At 46.7% G+C, this 23659-nt stretch overlaps 1 protein-coding gene across 4 annotated transcripts in view; it reads right to left on the reverse strand.

The window, feature by feature from the left end:
• Positions 1–23659, reverse strand: part of ATP2C1 (ATPase secretory pathway Ca2+ transporting 1) — a 144840-nt gene that overhangs the window by 104871 nt on the left and 16310 nt on the right. The window contains exons 1-2 of one of the 4 annotated variants that reach the window (XM_040353045.1): positions 10613–10677; positions 2751–2803 (exon numbers count right to left, since the gene is read on the reverse strand). The exons of 1 other annotated variant lie outside the window; for it this stretch is intronic. Coding sequence is in view for 1 of the 3 variants with exons in the window: in XM_040353043.1 (XP_040208977.1) it covers positions 10613–10741 (129 nt within the window). In the remaining 2 variants the exon portion in view is untranslated. Of the gene's footprint in view, positions 1–2750; positions 2804–10612; positions 11012–21096; positions 21215–23659 lie in introns of those variants that run through there. 2 more of the 4 variants (XM_040353046.1, XM_040353043.1) reach the window with 2 other exon arrangements.

Genomic DNA, 23659 nt, shown 5'->3' on the forward strand with positions numbered 1-23659 from the left:
TGTGCCATGCCATCAAACGCAGCCACTGTGCCATCAAATGTCACCACTGTGCCATGCCATCAAACGCAGCCACTGTGCCATCAATTGTCACCACTGTGCCATGCCATCAACTGCAGCCACTGTGCCATGCCATCAAACGCAGCCACTGTGCCATGCCATCAAATGCAGCCACTGTGCCATCAAATGTCACCACTGTGCCATGCCATCAAACGCAGCCACTGTGCCATCAATTGTCACCACTGTGCCATGCCATAAATTTTTATATTGAAAATAAAGCTTTGTCGTTAAAAAAAAAAAAAAACTGGCTCCTAGATTCCAAGCAAATTTGTCAAGCCCTGCATTAAAGATCATGTGTGTGTAAAGGCAGGTGTCCCAATACTTTTGGTAATGTAGTGTACGTGCCGATACACACACTATATTAAATGCCATTTGAAAATGTAATAAATTAGCAGGAAACTGCTCCAGGCATTCTGAACCTGTCACAAAACACTTGTCAGCCATCATCTGTCACTCCCAAATTAAACTGTTCAGGAGTACAGATGGCCCATTTCTATTCATGGTTGCAAAGTATGTTATGATTACATGATCCTAAACCTGCAGCATTTCATTTAATCAATAGGAAGGTATGCTGGCGATTAAGTCCCATAGGGTGTAATCAGCATTGGATGGCATGTAAAAGCCTTTGACCCATTTCAAACCATATGACCTCTCTGAATGCAGCCTACCACTGATGCAAGGTAACACTCGTTTTTTTTCTCCGTCGGAGTTCCCTACAGACGAACGGAATTTGATAGATTTTTTTTCCACAAAAAAAAAAAAAAAAAAATAGGAGCATGTTCTCTTTCTAAATTCCGATGGAAAAAAGTCCGATGGGGCAAACACACAGTCGGAATATCCGATGAAAGAATTCCGTCTGACTTTTTCAATCAGAAATTCAGATTGTGTGTACAAGGCATAACACATTGGCCATTAAAATATCTGAAGTGTGCAAAATACCCTAGGCACCAGCACACAGTTTAGCGCCATCCAGCCACAGCGTCCTATAGACTTTGACAGGCTGCCTGCGGTGGAGCTGGACGGAGCACCTATTCTTCCTGGGCACACTAAAAGCTGTACTGAGGGGGCAGAGTGGAACCGAGGAAGGGAGGGGAGAAAAACAAGACTGTACTGGGGGGGGTTGATATTTGTTGTGCTCCATCTACTGACCCGTGTATCACACTCTTCTGACCTTGTGCTCTGTATTACATTCCTTACCCTTGCTCTCTGTATCTTACGCACTCCTAATCCCTGTGCATTACCTACCCTGCACACCGGTTCTAGCGCCTTACTACCCCTGGCCTTATACCTTGTAAGTTACACACACACCTGACCCCCCCGGTACAATTTTTCCACATTGGCAATTCGCCCCATCTAATTTCTTTACGGGTCCCCAAGGCCAGGGACACACCCCTTAGGTATGAACAAGCCCACTGAGAATGAAGGGACGCACCCTTCGCATTGTTGCACTTCAGGAATCGCATGAAAAACGCTCAGGTGTTACTGGAGTCTCAAAGTCAACTTCATAGCTCAAGTCCCAGTTTGTGACCAGGAGCTTGGCAGTACAGCTGCTTTAGTGATCACCGCAACAGTCAGCATCACATTCTTTTTTCTTTTCATAGGTTGGCCAGGGGAGGTAAACGCAGGTAGCTGAGACACCAAGGACCAAGATACAGCTGAAGGAGGCTGTCCATATGCCCTAGCCACAACAAATTTAGGCTCCTTTATTATGGGGCGGCAAAAACAGGTGGTTGCCCTGCGTTTCTACACCACTGACCGCCCACCTACAAGTGGACATAGAATAACGACTTTGCATCCCATTCATGATTAAAAACTGCAAAGAAAAAAAAACACCCACAGTCATTAGGCAGCAAAATCACCTCCTGAACATCTCACAGAGGCTGCTTAACTGCACTATGAAAGGCAATCCAAAGTTACGCCAAATCAAAGAGTCCTTTGAAATGTAAACGGTCCACAAGTTTTATAAACCCGATGTGGTTCAAATCCAATATGGTAATTTAATTACTCAAAAGGGCATGAAAACAAGTATGACAATGCAAATATCGCTATATAAATCTAAAACCGTACATTAGATCCTTATTTATGCTGTAGTCTACCATTAAACTGCTTGTATTGGCACATCTGCAACTTAGGCTGCCCATACATTATGCAATTTCCTTTCCTTCAACCATGGGTGCAAAAAAAAAAAAAAAAAAAAAAAAAAAGGAAAAATAAAAAAAATGCTCCATGTCCACATCAACACATTTCGTGTCGATTGTGGAATCCTTCCGGCAGCACCATTGTATCCTGACAGCGGGAGGTTTCCATGCCATTGTACTGTCAATAGATCGACTTCAGTACAACCAGCCTGTATAGATGGATCGGAATTTGGCCGGTGCCTGCTGAACTCAATATCAAACTGTCTATGGCTGGCTTTACATCATGGCTTACCAGCATAAATACTGCAAGGAAAAAAAATAATGTACTAGTCAACTCTCAACCTTCTAAAAGCTTTGTTACTGAACTAATTAGATTATCAGCCAGAAAAATGCCAGGAATGTTCATTCAATACAGACAAGGATGTATAAAATGACAATACCCAAAATTCACATTTCATAAATAGAATACAGGTCAGACAGTTTTATAAAAGATATTTCATATACAAAGAAACACATTGTTCAGCTTGAAACTGACTCCCCATCTCCAACTCTGACCTTTCTTTTTGCACGGATGTATTATTTTTCTTTTCACTGCATTAGCGGTTTATCTAAAAATAAGACAAAAATAAAAAATAAAGACACTGTTCACACTGTGGTGGTAGATAATGATCAGCTGCTGCGATGTCAGCCATTCGATCATTGCGCATTGCTCTGCCGTAAAGATGCTGCAAGTCAGACATACAGAGGACAGCGCCACTGACCAGCAATCCAATAATTGTCCACTTTGGTCACCAATGTTCACCCACGGCATTAAAGCGGAGTTCCGGCCACAATTTCACTTTTTAAATATAAATACCCCTGTAATACACAAGCTTAATGTATTCTAGTAAAGTTAGTATGTAAACTAAGGTCCGTTTTGTTAGGTTGTTACAGCATTTAGACACTTTATAAAATAGAAATTGACTGGGGCCATCTTAAGTGTGGGCATCATGAAGTCAGACTGTAGGACTTCCTGGATTTCAGCCTCGCACATGCTCAGTGCTGTACAAGCAGTGAAATAGGTTTCAGATCAGGTTTCAGCACCTGTACTGTCCAAGTCACATGATTCTGAGACTGGGGAGTGCACAGACTCCTGGAAAGTTACACCCACTACATTCCCAGGAGTCTGTGCGGTGTAGGTTAGGAAGCTTAAGCACCTAGGTGCAGGAAGAGGGAAGATTAACTATTCTGCCTAGCAACAACACTTTGAAGGCATCTAAAAAAAATAAAAAATAAATTCTTAAAAAGGACTAATGACATTTTTTTAAAACTACTGATGTAATGTTATATTTATGGGTGGAACTCCACTTTAACTCTCAAAAGTAAATTACAGTAAAGTGTTTGTAAACCTCAGACATAAAATATGAACAAAGCATATCCCTCTATAGTGTGTACTTGCCTCTATTAAAGTGGAGTTCCACCCAAAAATAGAACTTCCACTTTTTGGAATCCTCCCCTCATTCAGTATCACATTTGGCACCTTTCAGGGGGGGAGGGAGCAGATACCTGTCTAAAACAGTTATTTGCTCCCACTTCCTAGCATAGCTCACCGTGGTGATCGCGGTGACCTACGCCACTTCCTGCGTCTACACTGTCCTCCCCCTGCTGTCTTCTGGGAAACACACAGGTCCCAGAAGACAGCAGGGACCACTGAGGACAAGCAGAGCGACGTGCGCAGTAGGGAACCAGGAAGTGAAGCCGAGAGCCAAAAGACTGATGGGCTTCGGCTGCAGACATCGCGGGCAGCCTGGACAGGTAAGTGTCCATATATCAATAGTCAGCAGCTGCAATATTTGTAACTGCTGGCTTTTAATTTTTTTTTTTTTTAGGCGGACCTCCACTTAAAGAGCACCAAGTGTCATTCCTGTGCTATCAGCGTGAATCACTTTTCACGAATTTTCCTGATACCAAGAGAAAAATGGTGACAGGAGAGGGACCTCCAGTAGATTAACAGCCTCACCTCTGTTCCTGTGTGGTGTGCAAAGTGTAACTTTAGCTCTCTGCCTTGTTTTCTGATATCTCAAACAAGCTTTATAAAATTCTGGACTTTGAATGGTTGTAGAGAAGACTACAGACAGGTACAATATTGGAGGATTTGTTTCATCTCTGTGCATCACCTGGAGGACATATGTAAGGGTTTACAACACCTTTAATAGTTAAAGAAGAATTTCATTTAAAACCTAACCTAACCTGCCCCTCTGCCCTCCTAACACCTATGGCTAACCCGTGTGTAAAAAAAAAAGGGGGGGGGGGGGTACGCATACACTTACCTATTTTTAGTAAAGTCATGGGCTCTCCCCTGCATCACCCAGCAGCAGCTGTAGGGAAGAGGCCTGACAACAGCTGATAAAACTTGTGTGGAAATACAATGCAGGCGTCATTATGAATTATTGGCAACCCAGTACATCTGCTAAAGTGCAGCGTGTTACTCTGCAGGTTGGGAACGCACGCGTTCCCCAGCCACAGAGATGTGAGCCTAGCCCATGGGTGCTTGACCTGAGGCGAAACTACAGGTCCCATCATGCCTCTCTGCCTTTGGGAATAATGCTTGTAACTGTCAGCATTGCAATTCCTCATGGGACTTGTAGTTCTGCAACAGCTGGAGGGCCACAGGTTGATCACCGATGGTCATCACACCTGTAATTCCTCACCTCTAAACTGTGTAACCCACTGCTGGTCCTCTGGTGTGACTAGGTATGGGGAAGTGCACTATACCAGGGACTCCCTCCCATACTGCATTTTACATGAACAGGTAATACATGAGCTGAAAACCCTCGCTAGATCTGAACATTCTTTTGTAGCTGGTCAATCACACCCTTTGTTTCTTGTCATACATACCAATGTTTATTTATCGGAAATGTCAGGGCTCCCTTTCAGCCCTATCTACAGATACTACCCTTATCACCGATATTAAAATTCCACCGAGTATGTATGTGTGCCTTGTAACAAATGACCGTCCCTCAGCTGCATCAAAGAGTGAATGATTTCTGAATGCAAATTTTAGACCAGTATAACTGAGGTAGAAGGTGAAAGGGTGACTTTTACAGACCTATTCCGGCATGCGCATGCAGCGTTCCTTACAAAGTAGGTCAGCCCTGCTGAAAACGGCTCCAATACCTGATTAATCCTCAAAGTTAGAAGGCCCCCGAAACACGTTGCCCTCAGGCTCATTTATAAAAACAGAATGGACCATTTCTATTTTTGTGGGGTTCTTTTTATAAAACTGGAACGGTCAAACACAAAACTTTTCAAGTGACAAGCTTGTCTCAAGTGCTGCCTTAGTTATTACAAGAAGGGGCATCCACAGAGTGCTTACCAACCTGGTGGTGATATACCAAGGAAGGAGCATGCAGCTTCAACAAGCCAGCGCTCCTTCTATCCAGGGAGGGTAAACCAACGCAAACATTGGCGTCTGTATCGATTCATTCCGCTTATTACACCATACATTCACACTCTGCCACTCAAGTATAGAAGTCTATGTGCATGAGAGAACGCTCATAGGAAGGTGTTAATTACACTCACCTCTCCTAATCATCTAATCTGCAGCTTCAACATTACTGCATTCTTCTCTCTGATCTCCTACACAATGTGCTGGGCACACAGGACTCTATGCCTGGTATCTGGGGGATCAAAGGATCAGGGCACTGCAAGAAGAAAAGCTTCTGGACCGCTACCCTTAAGCTGCAAATCTGTGACCATCAAACACAGTGGGCAGTGTCATTAACCCTATACTCACCTCTGCTACTTGAAGCACCAAATCTTAACAACAAAAAGCACAGATGGGCGACTCAAACTCACTTCGGCAACACATGATGATTCATGTGTGGGGGGGGGGGGGGGGCAGTTACCTGGTTTTGACAGATACTTGCTCCCACATCTGGTCAGATGCACCACAGAGATCTGTGCAGAAGTTCTAACCACCCCCCCCTTCCCCCGCAGTCCTCTGGGACACAAAGGGCAGCATGGCTCGTGCAATCAGTAGGAAATCTGGCTGTGACGTTGCACGACTTTACTGTCTGTTTCCCTTCCTTTAAGTTTCCTGCACCTGAAGCAGATTTAAGAATCAGCTCATTTTAGGTCATTGCTGGATCCCTGGGCAGGTAAGTGTCCTTATATTAGAAGTCAGAAGCTACCGAATTTGTAGCTGCTGACTTTTAAAGCGATTGTAAAGTCTCATTTTATCTAGTTAAAAATAACAAAACATGACAAACTTGCCTGCTCAGTGCAGTGGATTTTGCACAGAGCAGCCCATATCCTCCTCTTCTCAGGTCCCTCTTCGGCTCTCCTGGCCCCACCTCCTGTTGAGTGCCCCCACAGCAAGCAACTTGCTATGGGGGCACCCAAGCCAAGTCACAGCTCCCTGTGTCTATTCAGACACTAGGCCCAGCCCCCTTTCTCTTCTCAATGGCTGACTGACTTTGACAGCAGCGGGAGCCATTGGCCAATGAGGAGGGAAATCCTGAGCAGCCGAGACATTCCTGCAACGTCACTCAATCTAGAGTATTAGGGGGGCTGCTGTACACAGAAGGCTTTTTATCTTAATGTATAGAAAGCATTAAAGGGTTTGTAAAGGAATATTTTTTTTTTTTTTATCTTAATAGCTTCCTTTACCTTAATGCAGTGCTGTTTTCATGTCCTCATTGTTTGTTTTTGCTTTGATGTTGCTGTAATTCTTCTCTGATCTCCACACTTCCTGGTTGTCTGTTTCCTGATAACCACAGTGCTGGGAGATTTCTCTCTGTGGTCACTAATCAAGGAGGTGTGATTACCGTGTGTCTAAATCCCCACAGCACCGATCAGTTTCGTTTTCCAAACCATCACTGCCCTGTATTGGCTCTGTACATCACAGAAGCAGGAAACAACATGCAAAAACGAAACTAGAAACTACAGGTACATTATAGGATTGATTTTTATCTATTTGTAATCGTTTTTTTTTTAATTTCTGGGGATTTCCTCTCACTTCCTGTTTGGCTACTGGACAGGAAATTAAAGCGGGGGTTCACCCTATCGACGGGAAAAAAAAATTTTTTTTTTCTTTTACCTTTAAATCAGGCATTGTAGCGCGAGCTACAGTATGCCTGTCCCGAATTTTTTCCCCCCCATACTCACCTTGTAGTCGTCCATCGAAGATACCGGGGAATGGGCGTGCCTCTGGAGACGGAGGATGATTGACGGCCGGCTCTGGCGCGTCACGCTTCTCCGGAAATAGCCGAAATAGGCTTGGTCTTCACGACGCGTGCGCATAGCCTGTGCGCACGTGCCGTGAAGAGCCGAGACCTACTCCGGCTGTCTTCGGGGAGAGTGACGTGCCAGGGCCGGCCGTCAATCATCCTCCCTCTCCATAGGCACGCCCATTCCCCGCGGGAGCCGGAATCTACGATGGACGACTACGAGGTGAGTACGGGGTTAAAAAAATCGGGACAGGCATACTGTAGCTCGCGCTACAATGCCTGTCTCGATGGTAAAATCAAGTACGAGAGGGTGAACTACCACTTTAAGAGGAATCTGTGCAATGCGACACAGGTGGCAAAAAAAAAAAAAAAAAAGTTTGACAGGGGTTATAACCCTCCCTTGCTCTATCCAAAAAATTAAAATGAAAGTTTTGCCTATAGTTCTACTTTAAAGCAAATGAAAGAAGGTCATTGTTACCATTTACAAACACTTTAAAATGGCTGCCATAGGCAATATATTCTTGAATACACAGATTCCGTGTGCTAGGACACCTAGAATGTTCATGCTGGTTTCAGATCAGTGACTGAAGGAAGGACCTAAGATGGGGAGCCCCCGAACATGCTTTTTCCCCCATGAGTGGCATCTCCCACACAACGAGATTGAGCAGTGCCTTTAGGAAGTATGTGGGAGAGCAGGGAGGAAGGTGATAGCAGGATCAGAGTGTGCACACAGGATTCCAGGAAGTCAATCCTAGTGTAAACACACTTCCTGTGCCAGCCCAAGTGTCCACAGACACAGAACAAACAGAGCAGGCTTCAGCTCCCACACACATGCACTGCCTCTCACAAGCAACATGAGAGCAGCTGTCAGAACACTACAGGAAGAAAAGCCTCAGACTGATACCCTAAGCTGCACATTTGGGGAGTGCCATTAACCCTACACTCACCTGAACTTATTCCAGACCCATATTAATGAAGCTCCAATGTATAATCACAACTATAAAAGGCACTGCTGGGCACCCAAACGTAAATAAGCCACTGCAGACTTATCCTTTATTGTAGGAGCCCCTTTCACACGATAAGCCCGCTCAGACCTGCCCGTCTGTTTTACAGGTGGATCTGAGAGGGTCACCCATTGACTCCTATGGACAGGCGGATGTCAGCGGAGCCGATGTCCGCTGATACCCGTCTGCCATCCGCTCAAAACAGACGTATGGCGATACGTTCGCCATCCGTCTGGCTGTTCAGATTGGATCTGATGAAAATGGATATCATACTGTCCGTTTTCATCTGATCTCCCCATAGACAGGTCCCTCCCCGCTCGGTGATCAGAGACGGACTTGTCTCCCGCTGAGCTAGCAGAGTCCGCTGAGAGGATCCGCCTCGTGTGAAATTGGCGCTATCCTCACCTTTCCTTGGTGCCTGGTGGAGTCATGATCCTGAAACAAGCATGTGCATATGAGGTGAGGGGACACTAGAACAGTGGTCCCCAAACTGTGGTCCCTTTCTTGCTTTTATGTGGCCCTATGAGGCACAACCGGCATCAAAAATATAGCACAACTCCTCCCACTGACACAATCGATGAGGCTCTGCAACTACTACAGACACAAACAATGGGGCACCATTGCATTCTTTAACACCAATAATAGGGCAACATTCCACCTGACACCAAAGGTGGGGCACTATTCTTCCCACCGACACAAAAAATGGGCACCATTTAATTCATTAACACCAACGAAGGGGCACTATTGCTCCCACTGACAATTTGGCACCATACCTCCCGCTGCCACTCAACGATGGGGTAATATTGCTCTGCTAAACACCCATTAATGGGGCACTCCCATTGACACCAATGGGGCACTGTTGCTCCCATTGACACAATCGGACATTATTACCGACACCAATAATGGGGCAATATTCCACCCATTGATGCAAACAAGGGGGTACTATTCCATCCACTGACATCTACAATGGGTCACTATTTCTACTACTGACACAGATGATGGGGTAATTTGCACCCAACCGCGGGCCGCCACTCCTCCTCGTCCCACTGACACCCAACCGCGGGCCGCCACTCCTCCTCGTCCCACTGACACCCAACCGCGGGCCGCCACTCCTCCTCGTCCCACTGACACCCAACCGCGGGCCGCCACTCCTCCTCGTCCCACTGACACCCAACCGCGGGCCGCCACTCCTCCTCGTCCCACTGACACCCAACCGCGGGCCGCCACTCCTCCTCGTCCCACTGACACCCAACCGCGGGCCGCCACTCCTCCCCGTCCCACTGACACCCAACCGCGGGCCGCCACTCCTCCTCGTCCCACTGACACCCAACCGCGGGCCGCCACTCCTCCTCGTCCCACTGACACCCAACCGCGGGCCGCCACTCCTCCTCGTCCCACTGACACCCAACCGCGGGCCGCCACTCCTCCTCGTCCCACTGACACCCAACCACGGCCGCCACTCCTCCTCGTCCCAATGACACCCAACCGCAGGCCGCCTCTCCTCCTCGTCCCACTGACACCCAACCGCGGGCCGCCTCTCCTCCCTGCCCCACTGACACCCAACCGCGGGCCGCCTCTCCTCCCTGCCCCACTGACACCCAACCGCGGGCCGCCTCTCCTCCCTGCCCCACTGACACCCAACCGCGGGCCGCCTCTCCTCCCTGCCCCACTGACACCCAACCGCGGGCCGCCTCTCCTCCCTGCCCCACTGACACCCAACCGCGGGCCGCCTCTCCTCCTCGTCCCACTGGCACCCAACCGCGGGCCGCCTCTCCTCCTCGTCCCACTGGCACCCAACCGCGGGCCGCCTCTCCTCCTCGTCCCACTGGCACCCAACCGCGGGCCGCCACTCCTCCTTGTCCTACTGGCACCCAACCGCGGAGCACTATTCCTCCAACTGACCATAGGCACTAGGTAATTGTGTGCTGCCACTGACCTGAGGTCACGATTACGGTCTGCACCCCACCAGGTCTGAAGGGCAGTAAGTGGCCCTTTGTTTACAAAGTGTTTGGGGTCCCAGATTCCAAAGAACCACGCTTATCCCTGATTGGTGAGTGAAGGAAGAACTAGTGATGACAGCCCCGACTATCCCCTCCATCAGTGGTCTATGTAGGAGAGATTTGGGGGGGGGGGGGTGATCGGCGGACACACACAGCCCCCACAGGGGTGTAAACAGAGCCCCCCTCACACACCCCTTCCTCACCGTGGAGCCTCCGCCAGGCTGTGCTGTTCTTCCTTCCCGGACAGCAGTGCCGTCACCTCTTGTCTTCCACACCGAAGTCACTGACCCGTCCACCGTTACTGCCGCTCCAGCCTCCGCCACAGACGTCATAGCCCCTTCAGCTGCCTGTGATCAGGGGGGGCCCCCAGCGCAGAGCCCCGCACCGCATTCAGGGACTTGTTGCTGTAAGGAGTCCGCTCCGCGCCTGAGACACAACCGTACAAGTCACCCGAGCACACCGCCTGACACAAGGACAAGCTGTGCTAGGCTGCCGCTACTCCGCGCTCTCTCCGGTACCGGGAGACACTATCTATACCGGAAGCTCTAAAGCATAGATTGCAATACACTTCCCTAGCAGCGGATAACCCCGCCCACCGCTCCGCTACTAACCAGTCAGCTCTGTGTGCGCGCGGGGGCTGGGAGGAGCGTTCTCCACAGACTTCCTCTCCAGGATGGCAGGCGCGCTGTGATTGGTGGCTCAGTGGCAAGCTTCTGTGATTGGTTGATCTGTACAAAGCTGCCAGGTTGTGCTCTTCTGGAAGGTAGAAGAACAACAGAGGGAGATAAAGCGAGCTGTGTATAATGATAGGAATGCGTGAAGATTATCACAGCATTACCAGAGGAGCACTGTAATAAACATTACCTTTGTACTGTGTATGGTTTTCATGTTTATTATTAACATGTCCAATCAGGAGGCACACTTTGAAGTGGGAGGTGTTAGGAGTGTGACTTCATAGTTTGTAGTGTCTCACCATTGTGCCACAGACACGCCCCCTCCCTGACATGCAGCCACCAAGGTTCTACAGACTAGAGTTGGGCAAACACCCACATTTTCAGGGATGTTCGCCCACCGAGCACCCCACAATGTACTGCACAGTGCATTCTAAGCCCTGATTGGGTGATGTTTTGCCCAATCAGGGAATAGTAAATAGCTGATTGTTAAAGCGGGGGTTCACCCTAAAAAAAAAAATTTCTTTATCTACCATCCAAACCAGCATACTAGCGTCAGCTACAGTATGCCTTGTTTTTTTTTTTTTTGCGCTGTACTTACCGTTTAATCGTCCACTTTCGTTTCAGACTCCGGCGGGGAAATAGGCGTTCCTATGAAGAGGGGAACATGATTAATTTCTGGCTATGGTGCGTCACGCTTTCCGAAAATAGCCAAAATAGGACTCGGATATATACGGCGCCTGCACAGTCAGCTCCTAGTCTGTGTGCAGGCGCCGTATAGCGCCGCAAAGAGCCGAGTCCTACTCCGGCTATTTTCGGAACGCGTGACGCGCCATAGCCGGACGTCAATCATGTTCCCCTCTTCATAGGAACGCCTACTCCGTGCGGGAGTCTGAAACGAAAGTGACGGATTAAACAGTAAGTACAGCGCAAAAAAAAAAAGGCATACTGTAGCTGACGCTAGTATGCTGGTTTGGATGGTACATAGTTGTTTTTTAGGGTGAACCTCCGCTTTAAGGAGCAGGCCGGGAAAGCACCCGCTGCGTCCCTAACAACGGATGAATCATCAGCTGTCATTGGGCTTCCCCACTGAAATATGAATGAACAAAAAAAACATTTGACAACAAAAAGAAAAAGATGTGAAAAAAACCGCATCCCCTCCAAAAATCAATACCAGACCCTCTGGGTTTGGTAAGGATTTTATTTTTTTAAAACGGCATGGGGTAGCCCCCAAAATCCATACCAGGCCCTTATCCCAGCATGCAGGCCAGGAAAGGGGGGGGGGGCGAGCTAGCACCCCACCCCCTCCTGAACCATACCAGGCCTCATGCCCTCAACATGGGGGGTACTCCAAAGTACCTTGTCCCCATGTGGATGGGGACAAGGGCCTCTCCCCCACAACCCTGGGCTGTTGTGGGGGTCTGCGGGCAGGAGGCTTATTGGTATTTGGAAGCCCCCTTTAGCCGGAGGCCCTCAGATCCCGCCCCCCCCCCCACGTGAGTAAGAATGGCTACCCATTCATCAAAAAAAGTGTCAAAAATAAATAATTAAATATTTTATTATATCTTTTCATGTGACAAAGAAATGACACTTTGCTACAATGTAAAGTAGTGAGTGTACAGCTTGTATAACAGTGTTTACTGTCCCCTCAAAATAACTCAACACACATCCATTAATGTCTAAACCACTGGCAACAAAAGTGAGTACACCCCCTAAGTGAAAATGTCCAAATTGGGCTCAATTAGCCATTTTCCCTAACCGGTGTCATGTGACTCATTAGTGTTACAAGGTCTCAGGTGTGATTGGGGAACAGGTGTGTTAAATTTGGTGTTATCGCTTTCACTCTCTCATACTGGTCATTGGAAGTTCAACATGGCACCTCATGGAAAAGAACTCTGAGGATCTGAAAAAAGAATTGTTGCTCTACATAAAGATGGTCTAGGCTATAAGATTTCCAAGACCCTGAAACTGAGTTGCAGCATGGTGGCCAAGGCCATACAGTGGTTTAACAGGACAGGTTCCACTCAGAACAGGCCTTGCCATGGTCAACCAAAGGAGTTCAGTGCACGTGCTCAGCCTCATATCCAGAGGTTGTCTTTAGAAAATAGACGTATGAGTGCTGCCAGCATTGCTGCGGAGGTTGAAGGGGTGGGGAGTCAGCCTGCCAGACCATACGCCGCACACTGCATCAGATTGGTCTGAATGGCTTCCATAAACCCCTTATAGTGCCACAGACCCTCCCACACTTAAACTCCCACAGTGCCACAGATACCATATCAATTCCATAAGCCCTTACAGTGCCACAGACACCCTACACACTTCTATAACCCCCCACAGTTCCACAGACATCCCCCACCCTTTCATAAACCCCAACCCCCATAGTGCCGCAGACTATCCCATACTCCAAACCTCACAGTCCCACAGACACCCTCTCCCTTCCATAAACCCTCACAGTGCCACAGACCCCCCACATACTGTTTTATACTCCCCTTCCCCATTCCATAAACCCCCCATTCTGACATAAAACCCCTCCACAGACCCCCCCCCCCTATTACCATAGACCCGCACAGTATCACTCTCCCAGTCTTTTCATTAACCCCCCACAGTGTCACATACTCCCTAGATTTTCATAAACTGCTTCAATGCCATATACCCCTACCATTTCCATAAACCCACCCACAGTACCACAGACACCCCCCATCCATTCATATAATCTGTGTAATTGAAATCAACAGGCTCTGAAGTCTCTAACTGAACTTGAATCAAAAAGGGCTGGCAACTCGGATGCTCTTAAATAAAAGTCCTTTATTGGTTACATGGTAAACGGGTATGCTGACTCGTTTCGGCTAAGAAGCCTTCATCAAAGCTCTGAAGTCTCTAACTGCTTTAAAGCAGAACTTTACCCATAACAACTTGATAAAAAATAATGTTCTTTAGCAAGGAACATACATTCCATATTAATCATTATGCTACCAAAATGAGTGTGTGCTGTAAATTGCCTCCAGCATCGCTCCTGTTTCTTCTTGCTGGAGGCTGCCCTTTTGCTGAAGCCCAGAGCCCCTGAGCAGCAGTAAATCATAAAGCTGAACTAAACCCATCGATTTACCAGTTTCAAAAAACAGTTACATTCCTGGAATTCAGTGATTACTTAGGGCCCTTTCACACTGGGGCATTTTTCAAGCGCTTTAGCGTTAAAAAAAACGCCTGTAAAACGCCTGAAAGAAGCTGCATCTGCAATCCCAATGTGAAAGCTCGAGTGCTTTCACACTAAAGCGCCTGAAAAACACCCCAGTGTGAAAATGGTCTTAGCGTTAAAAAAAAGCGCCTGAAAGAAGCTGCATCTGCAATCCCAATGTGAAAGCCTGAGTGCTTTCACACTGAGGCGCTGAGCTGGCAGGGCGTCAAAAAAAGTCCTGCATGCAGCTTCTTTGCAGCGCTTTAGGAGCGGTTAATACACCGCTCCTAAAGCCCCCTTCCCATTGAGGAAGTTTTTTTTAACGCCAAAGCGCCTGAAAAGCGCCTCAGTGTGAAAGGGGTCTTAGCAGCGCTTTACCAGCGTTTTTCGGGCGCTGGCAGTGTGAAAGGCCTCTGAAAGCACTTGGGCTTTCACATTGGGATTGCAGATGAGGCTTCTTTCAGGCGCTTTACAGGCTTTTTTTAAACGCCAAAGCGCCTAAAAAACGCCTGAAAAACGCCCCAGTGTGAAAGGGGTCTAACTGTCACATTTGATTGTGACAAACTGTCAAACCATCAAACCATCAAATGGCTTCTGTCATAACTGATCACATGAGCAAGCACCATGGCAGTTACAGTTCAAATAGATGCAGCTTCCTTGGCTGTCAGGGCTTGTTCACACCATACGTGCATTAAAGTTTACATGCACGTTTCAGTGAGTTTTTATGCACGTTGATATCAGTTTTGATGCACGCCAGTTACATGCCCCGTTCACGCCAATATAGATGTCACGTCAGTTTTTTTCCCCCCATGCGAAAAACTGAATACACGTTGCAGATTCCTGTGCAGCAAAAAAATTGCACGTGATACCAGTGTTGTGAACAGGACACGTAGAGAACAATGTTTTTTTTTTGTGTGTCCTTGCAGAATGCATGTAGAAAACTGACCTCTCTGCACCATGGTGTGAACAAGGCCACCTAGGTGCTTAAGCTTCCTAACCTACACCGCACAGACTCCTGGGAATGTAGTGGGTGTAACTTTCCAGGAGTCTGTGCACTCCCCAGTCTCAAAGAATCATGTGACTTGGACAGCACAGGTGCTGAAACCTGATCTGACACTGCTTGTGCAGCACTGAGCATGTGTGAGATTTGCAAGGCTGAAATCCAGGAAGTCATACAGTCTGGCTTCATGATGCCCACACTTAAGATGGCCCCAGTCAATTTCTATTTTATAAAGTGTCTAAATGCTGTAACAACCTAACAAAACGGACCTTAGTTTACAGACTAACTTTACTAGAATACATTAAACTTGTGTATTACAGGGGTATTTATATTTAAAAAGTGAAATTGTGGCCGGAACTCCGCTTTAATGCATTCTATTCTTGCGGGGGGGAGCCGAGACAGCCGCCGAGGGACCCCAGAAGACCAGGTTCGGGGCCACTCTGTGCAAAACGAGCTGCACAGTGGAGGTAAGAATAACATGTTTGTTATTTAAAATTTTTTTTTTATCTTTAGTGATCCTTTAAGGTAAAAAATATTTTGTGCTGCAGCAAATGCCCACACCCCCCCAAGAGCCCTCTTTTTTTTTACTTGAGCCCGATCATTCCAGCGACAGGGATAAGCCACTGTCTCGGGTCCTCATTGGATAGATTGATAACAGCGGGAGCCTTTGGCTCCTGCTGCTGTCAATCAAATCCAGTGACACGGGGGCGGGGCCGAGTCCTGCTGTCTTTTTAATGGACGCAGCAGCAGAACTTGGGAGCACGCCCGCAGACATGCTCCCATGGAAAGCATCTCTCTGTGGGGGCACTCGAGAAGAGGAGGAGCCAGGAGCACCGCCGGGGGACCCCAGAAAAGGAGGATCTGGGCTAAACTCTTGCACAGAGAAGGTAAGTATGACATGTTTAAAGAGTGAAAACTCTGCACCAAGTGAATAAATATATAGTAGTAAATAAAATAAGCTGCTCCCCTCAAAGAGTGAATGCTCCTAGTGATATGGGTAAAAGATAGGGGGCGCTAATAATAAATACAAATAACAAAGAAAATCATAGGACTGCACTCCTGAAGTCACTAATCCTTATCAAATAAACAAATGTGCACAAAACATTATCAAACAACATATGATTAAAAAATATTGTGAAATATCAATTAGTGCAAATAATATTCAGTCCCAATCTTAAGCACAAAAAAATATTATGATAATAAATCGAAGTCCATAAAACACCAAACGTCCATTCCGTGCTTGCTGTGATAGAGGAGTGATCCTTCACCAAACTTGAATAAACACCCAAAGGGCCTAATCCTCAAAAACCCGGCGCAACGTAACTTTCGCCATTTAAGTTACACCGCCGCAAAATCTCTAACTAAGTGCCCGATCCACAAAGCACTTACCTAGAAATTTTGAGCAGTGTAACTTAAATCCGGCCGGCGCAAGGCGTTCCTCTTCAACTGGGGGCGATTCCCATTTAAATTAGGCGCGCTCCCGCGCCGGCCGTACTGCGCATGCTCGTGACGTCATTTTCCCGACGTGCATAGCGCGAAATTACGTTACGCCGAGCTTTGTGGATCGCGACGGGTCAATAAAGTTGCGTCGGAAAAAAAAAAAGATACGGCGGGAAAAAAAAAATTTAAAACAAAAAAAAACGCGTCGCTGGACAAAAGGGTCTACTTTTACAAGGTGTAAACAGTTTACACTTTGTAAAAGCAGCCCTAATTTTACACATGCAACTTAATACTTACGGAAAAAAAACGAAGCTGAAAAGCTTCGTGGATCTCCGTAAGTGCTAGTTTGCATACCCGAAGCGGCATTTCGACGCAAAATGCCCCCAGCGGCGGATGCGGTACTGCATCCTAAGATCCGGCAGTGTAAGTCCCTTACACATGTCGGATCTTCTGTCTATCTCTTGGAAACTGATTCTGTGGATCAGTTCCAAAGATAGAAACAGGGATACGACGGCGTATCAGTAGATACGCTGTCGTATCTCTTTTGAGGATCTGGCCCATAGTGACTGGTTAAGTAATCTGCTTACCAGAGCACATTGACTCCTTTACTCAAAAAGAGAGTCAATGAGAGCTTATGCAGGATAATGCCGCTCACATAGGCTGAAATGGAGATGTTAGGCGACTTCCTCCTTAAAGGTCTCGGCCGGATATGAAATAACAATGGAAACATCCATAGCGTAATTTTGTTTATTAAAAAATTAGCAAAGTTAAAACTTAGCCAAATGGCTACTCACATTTAACCAACAAACAGCAGGGCCGGAAATGACGTATGTAGCGTGACGTGGTCACGCTACGTACGTCATTTCCGGCCCTGCTGTTTGTTGGTTCCTGTGAGGTGGGAGCACGGCAGATCCCCAGACTACCGATTAGAGTCAGCAGCCCCAGTGGCGGGATAGGCACTTTTAAATGTGAGTAGCCGGAGCAACGTTGACGTCACTCCGCGCATGCGCACGGGAGCCAGCAAATACGATATTGCAGTTTTTATGAATGGGATTCTCACTGCGGCTGCGCCTGTATACCTTTTGGAAAATATCTCCTAAACTGTGTAGGTTTGGGAGACATTGCAAACACCTACAGGTAAGCCTTAATCTAAGCTTACCTGTAGGTGTAACTTCAGGGGGGGGGGGGGGTTTACAACCTCTTTCTAGGAGTTCTAGGAGGGCTGGATCACAGAATGGACAGCACAGAGGTAAGTATGATCACCACACTGCACTTACTGTACTTCCCTTTGTTATTATTTATAGAGCTCCCATAGATTCTGACTTGTTGCAATGGGCAAGCAGAAATTTTCATACCTAATCCCTTTTATTTTTTTCCGATTGACTCTAATCACACACTCAGAATTTCTCCTGTACAAATGCAGGCTGTCATCAGAATGCCATGCCTTTCATTGCCATAGCAACTGTGCCCGATATTATGACTACCTCTGCCCATGCCTACATACAGCTTCAATTTAGTTTTCAGAGCCGGCTGCCTGGTGACAAAATCTGGAAGACGTGTGTATTCTCCCGTTGATGGGAATAATTACAGCACTGTAATAGTCGAAAGAAGAATTTCAAAAAAATATACTCAATATACAGAAGGCTGTAAAATTTGCAAGTAACCTATATGGAAATCTACGATTGTACATAGCTGATATAAAGGAATTTGTTTCATACCTACACCCATCATACCTCAAATAGGATGGCATCATAAATAGTGAGATACATCATGCATTTTAATTGTCAGCAGGCTGTTTCTATACAGAGTTGGCTATCAGTGGCGTCTGGTGGGTGTTTTTTTGGTGGGGGGGCAAACAACCCCCCCCCCCATGGCGACTGTTAGCGGCACTACCCTCCCCCCCCTCACCCCACCTGCTGTCTGCCGGTCGGTCTGGTACTTACCCTATCTAGGTGGCGGGCTGCAACCAGCGGCTCCGGTGTCCTCGAGCCCTGCGTACCCCACCTAGGAGGCGGGTGACAGGTCTTAGGTGTCCTCTCCTCCAGCACGACGGCTTCTGCCATGCGTCTCCTCTCTCCTCCTCCTAGGAGTCCAATAGGATCGCCTGATGTTTTGGCCAATCCGGTAACGGGTCTCACGATCCGCTTCCTGATTGGCGGGGAAGAGATTTATAGCTGGATTCAGAAAGCTTTACGTAGATACGCCGACGTAACTCTGAATCTACGCCGTCCTAAATTTAAGCGTATTCTGGAAAGCAGATACGCTTAAATTAGGCTAAGATACGAGTGGCGTAAGTCTCCTACGCCGTCGTATCTTAGGGTGCAATTTTTCCACTGGCCGCTAGGTGGCGCTTCCGTTGAGTTTGGCGTAGAATATGTAAATGACTAGATACGCCGATTCACGAACGTACGTGCGCCCGGCGCATTTTTTTTACGTTGTTTACGTATGGCTTTTTCCGGCGTAAAGTTAGTCGAACAAATAGCTGGCCTAGTCAATGTTAAGTATGGCCGTCGTTCCCACGTCGAAATTTGAAATTTTTACGTTGTTTGTGTAAGTCGTCCGTGAATGGGGCTGGACGTGATTTACGTTCTTGTCGAAACCAATACGTCCTTGCGGCGTACTTTGGAGCAATGCACACTGGGATATGTACACTGACGGTGCATGCGCCATTCGTAAAAAAACGTCAATCACGTCGGGTCACCACCCATTTACATAAAACACGCCCCCTCATCCTCATTTGAATTAGGCGCGCTTACACAGGCCCCATTTACGCTACGCCGCCGTAACTTAGGAGGCAAGTGCTTTGTGAATACAGCACTTGCGTCTCTGACTTACAGCGGCGTAGCGTAAATACGATACGCTACGCCGCCGCAAAGATACACACATGTACCTGAATCTAGCTATTAGTGTGCAAATAGCAAATATTCATTCGCTATCATCGCACAACCGGGTGGGAGAGCACTGCACCCCGAGATCACCCCTTTTTTTGAAGCCTATTAGAGCCTCTGGCCGCCACTGATGACTATATGACATAGAGCATATAACAACAGCTAAATGTTATCTTATCCTCATCCTGTGCAAAATATGGGAAGAGTAGAAGGGATTTTCTTTCATTTACTCTGGTTGTCGCTTTTGCTGATAGGTGTCCCTCATTCCCCTCTCAAAAATTTGGGAGGTATGGAAATAGGCTGCTTTGGGTGGTGTACAACCATGAACGGCCACATGAATGAGCCCCAGTACTGTGGGTAGATAGATAGATAGATAGATAGATAGATAGATAGATAGATAGATAGATAGATAGATAGATAGATAGATAGATAGATAGATAGATATTTACATACTCACCTAGATGGCTGCAGCTGTTCCCTGACGGCTCTACACAGAAAACTGAGTGATCAAAGACTGTTGATCGCTCAGTTCTCGGTTCTTCTCTGAGCACAAAGCTGTGACTTTTAGTCACCGGCTCTCTTCTCTACCCCGCCAGTGCTCACTGGAGTGCCAGGCTGTGGAAGGGGCCCAGCAGCATTATTGTCAGGATCCTTGCAGAGACTGGATCGGCTCTGTGAAATCAGCTGACAGCACAACTTCTGGGTCACAGGAATGCAGAACTAAGTGCACTTCTGTGACCCACAGGAGAAATATGGCCAAAAGAGCTTTGGCCATAATTCTCTCTTAAAGTCTGTTTTGAATTGCAAATGTTGTTGGGATTTGATGTATATGGACTGTACCTGTGTAGAAGTGATTATATATTGGTCAGATTCCACTACCTATTTTTTGTTTAGTTTATGGTAAGTAATAATACAGTGGTCTAGATTCAGCAAAGAATTACGCAGGCGTATCCATAGATACGCCGCGTAAATTCAAAGCTGCGCCGGCGTATCTACTTTCTGTATTCAGAAAGCAAGATACGCCGACATTAGCCTAAGATCCGACTGGCGTAATTCTATTACGCCGTCGTATCTTAGGGTGCATTCTCACGCTGGCCGCTAGGTGGCGCTTCCGTCGTTTTCGGCGTAGAGTATGCAAATTACCTAGTTACGCCGATTCACAAACGTACGTGCGCCCGGCGGTAGTTTTTTTACGTCGTTTGCGTAAGGCTTGTTCGGCGTAACGTTGCTCCTGCTTCTATGAGGCGCACGAAATGTTAAGTATGGACATCGTTCCCGCTTCAAATTTTTGCATTTTTTACGTCGTTTGCATAAGTTGTTCGCGAATAGGGCTGGACGTAATTTACGTTCATGTCGAAACCAATTGCGCCGTACTTGGGAGCAATGCACACTGGGATATGTACACGGACGTAAATACTATACGCTGCGTCGCCGTAACTATGCGCGCCCCTACCTGAATCTAGCCCAGAGTGAACTAAACATGTCCCTACAAAAAAATAAAGTGGATACTTACTGCTCTTACTGACCACAATGCTGAATTCCACTCTGATCATGGGGAATCATTGCCTAAATGTTTCTTCAGAAACTGACACTTCCAGTAGTGCCGACATCCTGGTCCCTTCGCTAAACTCAGTAGTTTCCCCTGCCAACCTTACAACACTACTATATCCTGTAGTGACGTACGGTCTTCGGCTTACTCACACAAGGAAGACTGTAGCCTTTAGGTGGAAACAAGAGATTCCTCAAAGCTTGTTAAACAGTAATCCGACACTAGATCATACATTGTACACTGGTAGAGAATGTATGAACAAATTTGCAAAAGTATGGGCAACTTGGATACACAACCTATCAACATTATAAAGAGAGAAAAAGTGCAGCGCAAAATTCAATAAGAATATATATATAAATATATATATATAAGATTAGTTAATATAAATTATATACAAGTGAAAATAAAAGTCCAAAATGTGTGAAACGGATTCCAAAAATGCCAGATTACAGGAATCTTCACCAGGTGATGATTAAAATCCAAACTCAAAGTGATTCCTCCACCAGTAAGAATGGCTACTCTCACCTCCAATCATGGACGCCTGTTTTACCAGGTGGTCAAATTAAGCAGACTTCACAGCATAGAAAGCCAGCAGGCAGAAAACATGGATCAATTCCTCATAAGTCAGTGGCAAACGGACCATACATGAAAAAGAAATCCAGATCTAAGTGCTCTCTGATGAGCTAAAACATTTATTTAAAAGTTATGTAAAACAGGCTACTCACATTAGCCAAGAAAGAAAAACGGCAGTGTATAAATGTGAACAGTCACGGGATAAATCTTTCAAAGGATGGCAGAGAGCGACATGTTTCCAGGCTCTTTCCCCCGTACGCGAGCGACATGTTTCCAGGCTCCTTCCCCCGTACGCGAGCGACATGTTTCCAGGCTCCTTCCCCCCGAAGTTGCAATAACGTAACGCGTACGGGGGAAGGAGCCTGGAAACATGTCGCTCGCTGCCATCCTTTGAAAGATTTATATACTAGCCCATTATGTGACACCTACCTGAAAACGAAGCCTGCGCTGTCCCCTGTGCAGGCCGCATCCATTTTCACCCCTCTTCCTTCCGGGACCACGGACTCCGGCTCTGTGACTGGCCGGAGCCGCATGATATCACTCCTGCGCATGCGTGCGGGAGCCATTAGTCACGACACACGATGGGGAAGAAACGGCCTTATTCTAGGCTTATCTATAGGAAGAAGTCACTCAAAAGCGTTAACAACCACTTTCAACACTGAATGTAGCAGGGGAGTGTGTTGAAAAATAAATACATTTGCCACTCCTTGAAAAGTGTTATATAAATTCAAAAGTTCCAGTTTGACTTTAACACCTTGTGTGTGTATATATATGTATATATTCTGTACAGTGCCTCTTTCTCTCTCTCTCTTTTCTCTCTTCTCTTTCTCTCTGATTCTGGAGCTTTTCATTAGGGATGAGCTTCGAGTTCGAGTCGAACTCATGTTCGACTCGAACATTGCCTGTTCGCATGTTCGGCGAACAACGAACAATTAGAGGTGTTCGCAGCAAATTCGAAAAGCCGCGGAACACCCTGTTAAAGTCTATGGGAGAAATCTAAAGTGTTAATTTTAAAGGCTAATATGCAATTTATTGTCCTAAAAAGTGTTTGGGGACCTGGGTCCTGTCCCAGGAAACATGTATCAATGCAAAAAAAGTTTTAAAAACGGCCGTTTTTTCAGGAGCAGTGAATTTAATAATGCTAAAAGTGAAATAATAAAAGTGTAATATTACTTTAAATTTTGTACCATGGGGGGGGTGTAAAGTCAGCATGTGAAAAAGCGCATGTTTCCCGTACATAGAACTGTCCCTGCACAAAGTGTCATTTCTGAAAGAAAAAAAGGCATTTAAAACCGGCTTTGCGGCTCTAATGAATTGCCGACTCTGGCAATTCAGAGATGATTCACTCATAAAAAATAAAAATAAAAAAGCTGGGGGTCCCCCCAAATTCCATTAACAGGCCCTTCAGGTCTGATATGGATATTAAGGGGAACCCCGCCGTCAATTAAAAAAAAATTATGTGGGGTTCCCCTCAAATATCCATACCAGACCCTTCAGGTCTGGTGTGGATTTTAAGGGGAACTCCACCCCAAATAAAAAAAAAATGGCGTGGAGTTCCCCCAAAAATCCACACCAGACCCTTATCCGAGCACGTTAACCTGGTCGGCCGCAGAAAAGAGGGGGGACAGAGTGCGGCCACCCCCTCTCCTGAACCGCACCAGGCCACATGCCCTCAACATGGGGAGGATGTCCCCATGTTGATGGGGACAAGGGCCTCATCCCCACAACCCTTCCCCGGTGGTTGTGGGGGTCTGGGGGCGGGGGGCTTATCAGAATCTGGAAGACCCCTTTAACAAAGGGGACCCCCAGATCCTGGCACCCCCCTATGTGAATTGGTAATGGGGTACACTGTACCTCTACCATTTCACGTAGGAAGTGTAAATAGTTAAAAAAAACACACAGACACCGTAGAAAAAAATCCTTTATTAATAAAAAAAAAAAAAATCCAGCGATG

This window comes from Rana temporaria, chromosome 5 (assembly GCF_905171775.1).
Source record: "Rana temporaria chromosome 5, aRanTem1.1, whole genome shotgun sequence".
NCBI lineage: Eukaryota > Metazoa > Chordata > Amphibia > Anura > Ranidae > Rana > Rana temporaria.